This window comes from Gouania willdenowi, chromosome 12, assembly GCF_900634775.1.
Source record: "Gouania willdenowi chromosome 12, fGouWil2.1, whole genome shotgun sequence".
NCBI classification, from domain to species: Eukaryota; Metazoa; Chordata; class Actinopteri; order Blenniiformes; family Gobiesocidae; genus Gouania; species Gouania willdenowi.
The window spans coordinates 1,084,274-1,093,444 of NC_041055.1; the positions used below are offsets into that span (position 1 = coordinate 1,084,274).

The 9,171-nt window shown below is 37.7% G+C and overlaps 1 protein-coding gene across 1 annotated transcript; it reads right to left on the bottom strand.

Annotated features, from left to right (window-relative positions):
- Positions 1 to 1,094: 1,094 nt before the first annotated feature.
- On the bottom strand, positions 1,095 to 6,081 carry enoph1 (enolase-phosphatase 1). The gene is made up of 6 exons (XM_028463351.1): positions 5,768 to 6,081; positions 4,210 to 4,311; positions 2,953 to 3,155; positions 2,233 to 2,365; positions 2,039 to 2,162; positions 1,095 to 1,504 (listed from the first exon to the last, which is right to left on the bottom strand). The coding sequence occupies exons 1-6, from the start codon at positions 5,849 to 5,851 to the stop codon at positions 1,365 to 1,367; spliced, it is 786 nt and encodes a 261-aa protein (XP_028319152.1). The 5' UTR covers positions 5,852 to 6,081; the 3' UTR covers positions 1,095 to 1,364.
- Positions 6,082 to 9,171: the final 3,090 nt, after the last annotated feature.

The following is a 9,171-nucleotide window of genomic DNA, read 5'->3' on the forward strand; positions in this document are numbered from 1 at the left end:
ATTAGCGCAACGTTAGTCTTTTGCAGCCAGTTTGTTTCAGCTTCTTCTTCTTCTGTTTCACTTTAAAGCAGAAACTCTTAACACATCAACCTTTCTCTGTCGCCCCCTGTCGGTTCATTTTAACTTTAAAGTACAGGCCCATAATACAGTGGTTCAAGAGTCCCGAAATAAATGTAAATACAAACTAAAAAAACATCAATACACATATTACTTATCTATAATTATTCTTTGAGTTATAATTCCTCAAAAGCAGTGGTTCTCAACCTGGGGGTCAGGACCCTATTTGGCGTCACAAGACATTGGGAAGGAGTTGCCAGATGCCTTCAAGAAATCAAACATTTTCTAAAAATTTTTCAACAATTACACCAAATTTTCCATATTTTAACCCATTTTCATCACTTTTTCTTGCCATATTTTTGCTCCTTTTAATGCATTTCTGACACTTCTACATCACATTTCAATGCATTTCTGTTCAGTGCTTATAAACCTTTTCCACCTAATGTCACATATGTTGACCCATTATTGTCACTTTTAACCTCTTTTTACCATATTTCATGATTATTTTTGTCAATTTAACTACATTCACATGCACATTATTGCCAGTTTAAACTAATTGTTCCTACTTTTTAAATTACATTACCCCCCCACCACTTTAAAGCCAATAGACACTTTGAACCCTTTTGCTTTCTGTTTTTGGCCATTTTTAACCAATTTCTGTGAAATCCCATATCATCACCTTTTTTGGTCACTTTGAACCTATTTTTTCTGATTAAAACAAGGATTTCCATCTTTAAGATGACTATATACTATGGTCCAAATCATTGAGTTTGACACATGTAATTAACATGGGTAGTAGCTAGCTGCTATGTGCAGTTAGCCCCTGGTAAGATGGCTGCCACTATGTGTGATGTGTTCCCAAAATCCACTGAAAAAATAACAGCTACCCAGGTTTGGGTCCCAACCTCAAGTTGAGAAGCTGTGTATCATTTACCAGAGAAAGTGAAGGTGTGTGTGTGTGAGGGGGCGGGGCTTCTGAATCTGTGTGAATTAGGACTCGATTAGTGTGTGACAACATGTTTTATTGGAGCAGAGAAACGTTTGGTCACTTCCTGCTGGGACGACAGACGACACATTCACACGCTCATCACGACAGTCGGACACGGGAGCACTCTACGTAGGCTCTGCTTTCTAAGACAGGAGCGCTTAACCAAAGCGCGCACACACAAACACATGCACACACACGCACGGTGGGACAATGGCAGTTAAATAGGGGCGTGTTGAAAAAGTCAAAAGGGAACGTCACCACAGTCTGAGCACCGTCTGGAAAAAGGAAAAAGGAAGCTGGGAGTAGAGGGGGGCGTGGCCTAAGCCCGAGCAGTCAGCTGCAATTGGCTGAAGGAGGTGATGAGGTCATAGGTCGCTCGCTCCTCGTCCGTCAGCTCCATATTTCCAGGACGCACCACAACCACCACGTTCATACCAGCTTCTTCTGCCGCTTTGGCCTCTGGAACCAAACATTCATTTATTTATTCATTCATAACAAAATACAAACGATATAGGTAAAGTTTTTTTTTTTTTTTTAAAGAAAACAAACACACACACATATATATATATATATATATAAAATTCTGTGGAGGAATATACATTTTTATTACCAAAAAAAGTTTACACTTTTTCACCGATAAGTCTCATTGTTGTAGATAAGTCGCACTGTTGTAGATAAGTCTCACTGTTGTAGATAAGTCATTGTAGATAAGTCTCACTGTTGTAGATAAGTCATTGTAGATAAGTCTCACTGTTGTAGATAAGTCATTGTAGATAAGTCTCACTGTTGTAGATAAGTCATTATAGATAAGTCTCACTGTTGTAGATAAGTCATTATAGATAAGTCTCACTGTTGTAGATAAGTCATTGTAGATAAGTCTCACTGTTGTAGATAAGTCATTATAGATAAGTCTCACTGTTGTAGATAAGTCATTATAGATAAGTCTCACTGTTGTAGATAAGTCATTATAGATAAGTCTCATCACAAACTCACCGCGGGAAACGTCTGTGAGAAAGGTGACCTCCTCTGCAGGGCATCCGATCCTCTCTGCGATCTTCTCGTAGCTTTTACTTTCCACTTTGGCTCCGATGTTGGTGTCAAAGTGGCCGTCGAATAACTGAAAGGGTTCAACCACAGCGTGTTTTAGTTCCTCAGGTGGAATCATTCAGAGAGGGAGAAAAGCTCACCTCTAAAACGTTTCCTTCCACTGAGTATCCAAACAGCAGCTTCTGAGCCTCAACACTTCCTGAGGAGTAAATGTAGACTTTCATCCCCAGACTTCTCCACGTTCTGATGGAGGGAATCACGTCCTGATAAACCCTGTTCACCAAAGGCCAAAAATCACTAAAAAAAAAACCTCATTTCATTCCTTTAATCACAGACAAACCAGTGCAGGATTAAAGCCACTTCATCAGGTTCTCTGACGGTATTAGGTCTGATATTATTAAAACTCATGAAAAGTGTCAGAAATATACAACTTTAAATTTAAAAAAAATAAAATAAAATAACAGCAACAATATAAACAATTGAAAACCTTGTTTAGAAAATAAAACAAACTTAACCGGCAAGTGTACGGTAAATAATAATTAAAAAAGAAAGTATTTTTAAAATAAAATACTAAATAAAAAAAGAATATACACATAAATAATTCAAAAATGAATAATGTAAGTTATATATGTACAATGTGTTTAATCTATTTCTCATTTGTTTTTCTCTGTACAGTGATTAGAACGTATATATTCAATATTTTCATGTTGCTTCTGTCGTGAAGTTTGAGACAAAGAATGAAGAATATATCTATAAAATAACCCATAAAAACACATTTTATAGGACCCTACTCTGCCCACATCATCAGGCTGTAGCTGATTGGTCAACACGTAGAGCAGAAGACGGGTCGCCGTACTTACTCGCCTTTGATTCTCCCGGACGAGTACGCCACCCTCCACATGTGACCCTGGAGACATTTGAGCGCCGTGGACTTCCTGTCGGCCGCCATCTGCCACAGCACGTTGTCCACCACCTCCCTGATGGCTTTCTCCTCGTCCGTGTGCACCGTCTGGTCCACCTCGTGCACCGGACACGCCCGGTTCTGCCTCATGTCCTCCTCAATCTGCACACACGCACATGGTTGGTTCTCAAGGACTTAAAAAGGACTTAAGGGTGACAAAGGGAGTCCCTCAGGGTTCTGTGCTGGGCCTACTTTTATTTAATTTAACATTAAACAGCGTGGGCACCTGGGGGGCCGGTTTAAAGACAGAATTTTTTTCAAAAACATAAAATAACAAATAAAAAATAAAAAATACACAAAAATGTATTTAAAAAAAAAAAAAAAAAAACAAAGTGACGAGAAAACTCCATACATTACTCCAAAAACACACAAAATGACAACAGAAAAATACACACCAAAACAAATATATAAAACAAAAACACAAAATGACAAATAAAAGAACAAAAATACTTTAAAATCACTCAAAAAACACAAAATGACAGCAGAAAAATCCACAAAAAATAATTATATATAACAAAGAATAACAGAAATACACCAAAAAATACACAAAACCACAACAAAAATGCGCAGAATGACACCAAAACACACAATAACAGACAAATATACAAAATGACAACAAAACTTTATTTTATTCAAAAATAAAAAACAACAAAATTTTATAAAAACACACAATGACAACAGAAAAATACACATGAAAGCAAATATTTACAATGAAAACACAAATTGAATTAAAAAAACCCCCAAAACCCATATGTTCTTTCAAGAATAACATAAATAATATAAGAAAAATACACAAACCACAACAAAAATGCACGAAATGACTCCAAAACATACACACACACGATTTCAGAAGAATATACAAAACGATAACCAAAATAAACAAAAATAACAGACAAATATACAAAACGACAAAAAAACAAACAAAATGACAGATATACAAAAATATATTGTTCTTTTGTGTATTAATGCTGAGATTAGTCATTGTTGCACAATAACCAGTGAATCACATTTTGGTGAATATTAATAATAATAATATTGTCGCTCTGAGAGTAAAGCCGGGCCGTGCGGCGTCTCAATGCACACGGTGAACAGAGACGCAGCATTTAGAGGGAAATAAACAACATCTGGAGGTGAAGCCATGTGAGGAAACATTCACCTGCTTCTTGAGGAGATGAACGTCCTGTTTGCACTCGTCTTCCTCCCAGTGAGTGGACAGGTGGTCCTCCAGGTGCTCACGGATGTACGGGAACAGGATGTCCTGCACACGCACACAATCGTTACACAAACAGACACAACCTGAGACCAACGATGTGTTGTTTTAATTTGAAAAAGGATAATAATTTAAAAAATAATCAAGAATCATTCTTTATATCAATTACTAGACATTTCTCGCGACCCCATTTAAATTCCAGGCGACCTCACATGGGGTCACGACCCCAAGGTTGAAAAACACTGGGCTAAGCCTTAACAAAAAAAAAACAAAAAACAAAAAGCAAACAAACAAAGACGTAAACAGACTTTTCATTAACGGAGTAAAACCTCGAGCTATGGAATCCCGCGAGACTACGATGTCCCACTAGATCTCACGAGATTTGACGTAGCGTTAACTTCCTGTTTAGACATTGAAAAATAAAAGACCTACAAGATTTAACGTCATCAATCACATTTAATAATTTTTGGTCTGACTTTTAGATGTTCAGTTACACAGTTATACTTTGTATTATTGATTTTCATTGTTTTGTTCTGTGTATTATAGTTTTTTGCTTTGACAGACCAAAGGACAATAACATTTTCAACATAAATCATGACAAAAATGACCACTATGAAAATGTAATAAATATTGACAGCAGTGAACTTTAGCACATTTATTTGCATTTTTTAAAGAATGGAAAAACCCAAGGCACAGAAATGTTTTCAAACACACAAAATGACAGAGAAATAATAAGAACAAAAATCACAACAACAAAAAAATTCAAAATGACAACAAAACTCTGTAAAATGTCTCACAAAACACAAAATGACAAACAAAAAATAAAACAAAAACACGACTCCAAAAAAAACCCCACAAACCTTTTTATTCTTTCAAGAATAAAAAACATCCACAAAATATCAGAAAAATACACAAAACCACAATAAAAATGAACAAAATAACTTCAAAAACGCAAAATAAATTACAGCACAAAAATACAAATAAAAACCAATATATAGACTACAACAAACACAAAACTCACTTTTTATTATTTATTAATTTGACATTACTTTCATATACACCTTTTTGTTATGACAATCATCTGGGACATTTGCATACTTGTGGAAAAAGTGTTGGGTTTTAGAGTGGATTTCAGCCTTTTTTAAGGATCCAAACAAAAGTATGCAAAAAAAAATAATTATAATAATCAAATTTAGGGGCGTTAACTGTAACAATGTCCCTAATTACGGACGTCCTGAACGCATCATTCGACTTATTTCTCCTGCTATGATAAATGTGTTTAAACACAAACATTAGTATGTAATAAATGAATAAAAAGTGAATATGCGCACATATGGAGAGGAAATAAAGCTGTAAATGAAAGTTTAATCGAGCTTTGTGAACAACGTTCCGCTCGGAGCTGCGATGCTGCGTTCAGGGACCGCTCGGTCGGGTCAACAATGCGAACTCAGTACATGGCACCCTGACTGGATCAAAAGGGCCGAACTGCGGGATGAAAACTCACCTTTACGAATGTGATGGGGGTGGTGGTGCCTTCAATGTCCAGCAGCAGGGCGCTGGTGCAGGCTGGGACCGACACCGAGGCCATGTTCCAGCCTCGTCGTTAGCTCGGTCTGCTGCGGGAACCGCGGCGTCACTGCCGGGGAGCGAGCACCAAGCTCCGGGAGGCCGCTCCGGGTCTCTGAGCCGAGCGTACACAAAGAAAAGCCGCTGAACTGGGACCAGGAGCCGGGTTTAAAGTGTAAAGATAATGAATCAGATGAATAATGAGGTCAGACTGCGGAGGGTGCACATGTTCCTAACTGCAGTTTAACCTCCGTACACAGGGGGCGCTATAGCGATTTAACAAAAAACAAAAAGAATACTAGGAACGCCTTTTCATACTATTTCTGTATTTTTATTTAAAATTTTAGTTACCGAATGTAAGAGTTGGACAGAAAAAAATAATTCATAATTTATAACACAATAACATTATTCATTACGATAATGCTAATGACTAAACGTTACAACATAAACAATTTGATAAAAAAATAGTAAAAACCCAACACACCTTGTTCCTGTGTTGTTTTATTCCCTTTTACCTTCAGTTTAATACATTTCTATATCTTTTTTATTCCGTTTTAAGACGTTTCTTGAGATCTTTGCTTTGCAAGATGACGGGCGCGCTTTCAAAATAAAAGCTCCTTTCTGAACAGATTAAAATGAGAAAAACATAGCAGGTTTATAATTACATAAATATTATAGGGACATCATACTAAGTCATTCTAGCGACTAATATAAAGAAGAAAAAAAATTTGAAATTTTTAAGAACCAGATTTTTATAGTAATATAATAAGTGTATGAACAACTTTAATTATAGATGTATGAGACTGGTAGGATAACAGAGGTAAAGAAAGTAGATGAATACATTTACTAAAATTGAAATAAACATTGAATATAATATGACTCAGACTTGATCTGAACTGTAAAATAAATACTGAATGGTTACATTTGATACTTAATGAATTATTAACTCAGTGGATTCTCAAAGAACAGAGGAGCTCATGTGAATCCTGGCAGGAATGATTTACTTATTTCATTAATATTTTTATAAAAAATATACTGCTAAACTAACAAGATTAAAGTCGTAATTACGAGGTGAAGTAATCATAAAAAATTATGACATAATAATGGGGAAAGAGGATGACAATTTAACAATTGTCAACAATATTTAGGAAATGTATTAAAAAATCCCATTTGATCATCTGAAAAGATTAAAGGTGGATCATCTCGACACCCATGGACAGGACACGTGCTGGTGGAGCTCTGAAGGTCACTGACCCCCTGAGCACAATAAGGTGGTGATGACACCCAGGCTGCGTCCGAATATTGACGTCACGGGGTAAAGGAAAGGTGTTAGGAAAAGGCCATCACGTTTGTTTTAACAATCAAGACGCACTTCCACGAGGTGACGTAATAATCTGAGGGCGGCAAAGGTCAGTGACGTCTGCTGTGGTGAAAAAACTACAAATTTCCTAAAATGGACTAAAAGCTCATTTCTAACATTTTCCACTGATATAATGTCATAAATCACAGGTTTAAATGTAAATCAAAGAAAAAGAGGTTACCATGGCTACGAGGAACTAAAGGTAAACTAAAAGAACGTCACATTGAGAATAGTTGATAACACTCACTAATATAAATTATGTTGAATAAAATATGTGGATAAAAATGTCTGATCCTTTTTCTAGAACCACAGTGTCTGTTTTATGTCAGTTATAATCTGATAATATGTCTATAATATAATAACAATATATGGGTTTAAGATTATTTATTTAAAGTTGTTCAAGGCATATTATTGCATTGGTACGGTCATCGTGAGTTTCCATATGCACTGCATGTCCTCTTTAAATGTTGTCGCCGCAAGGAATTGTGGGTCTGCATTTTCTCGTCTCCTTTGGTACAGGATGTATCAGTGTTTCCTAAGCTAAAGGAGGAAAAAAAGGAAGCGTTGAGCCTCTTTTCCTGAGCTTAAAGAGAACTTGGATGTTCTTTATCATGGCCGCCACTTAAACACTTCTGGGGTGAAGGAACAGTGGATAGGAAAGGAGATAGGAGGGACTATTCGGACGCAGCCCCCGTCCCCCCCTCGCTCACCTCCTCATTCACATCTTCTACACGAGATATGATGAGAGCTTCCACCTGCTCCAGAGTCTCATCCTTAAACACATCCCCAGGTTGTCTGGAAGGGGTATCGCCCGTCTGCTGTGGGCTTCAAACTCCGCCACCATGGCCACCATGTAGTGGTCCTGGAGGAGGAGCATGTGGTGTGTTCCCAGTAATTAATGTTTGTGTTTTAATACAGGGGCTGGCAGGTTTAATAAAGGTGAATAAATGATTCGTCAGCCTCTGAATTGTGGGAGGCAAGGCAAGGCAAATGTATGTGTATAGCACATTTCATACACAAGACAACTCAATGTGCTTTACATGAAAAAACATTCAACTGTTTAAAATCAATAAGAACATTAAAATCATCAGTAAAATAATTTAAAATCATCAACAAACACATGACATCATCAACATGACCATAAATCTCTCTCAATCATATGCAGTAGAGAAAAAAAAGTTCCTTTAACTTTGATTTAAAAATGTTCACATGTGATGCTGACTTCAGCTCTGCTGCAGTTTGTTCCACTTCTTTGCAGCATAACAACTAAACACAGCATCACCATGGTTACTGTGAGCTCTGGGCTCCACTATCTGACCTGTGTCCATAGATCTCAGAGACCTGCTGGGTTCATACCTGACTAACATCTCACTGATGTATTCTGGACCAAACACATTCACACATTTATACAGAGGGAGGGGCTTAGAGACTGAAACATTCTTTAGATGATTGGCCAGTTTTATTATTTTATAAATAATACACTTTTACCCCAAAGTCTGAGTCATCAGACTGGGGTTTATCCCTGGTGTTGTGTGTGTGGAGCAGCGCTGTGGTAGTGCTCTCATTAGAGCGATATTTTGTGGCTCTCTGTAGTAGTGGGTAGTGCAGCGGCCCCCGGGCCCTGTGACGAACACATAGGTGCGCCGCTTGCGGCTGCTATAGAAGCGGCCTGAGGAGCGCGGCAGCAGCCCAATGGGGCCTGACGGTAGGAGACCAACGTACACCTGCCCTCATATCCCCGTCTGTCCATAACAGGTCCTTAAAAGGACCTTCTTTAGGCAGCCTTGCTTGCTAATACACCTGTAAAAATGTGCAGGAACAGAGTATAATAGATGCGTCTCATAAAATCTGAGCATGGAGTGAGGAATCATAATCTTTGATTTGAGGTAGCAAGACATTTATTTGAGGGGGCGCTGCCCCTTCTTGCCCCTGCATAGAGCTGGTCCCGGTTCTAGTGATTCTGAAGAGAAATGGCCAAAGAA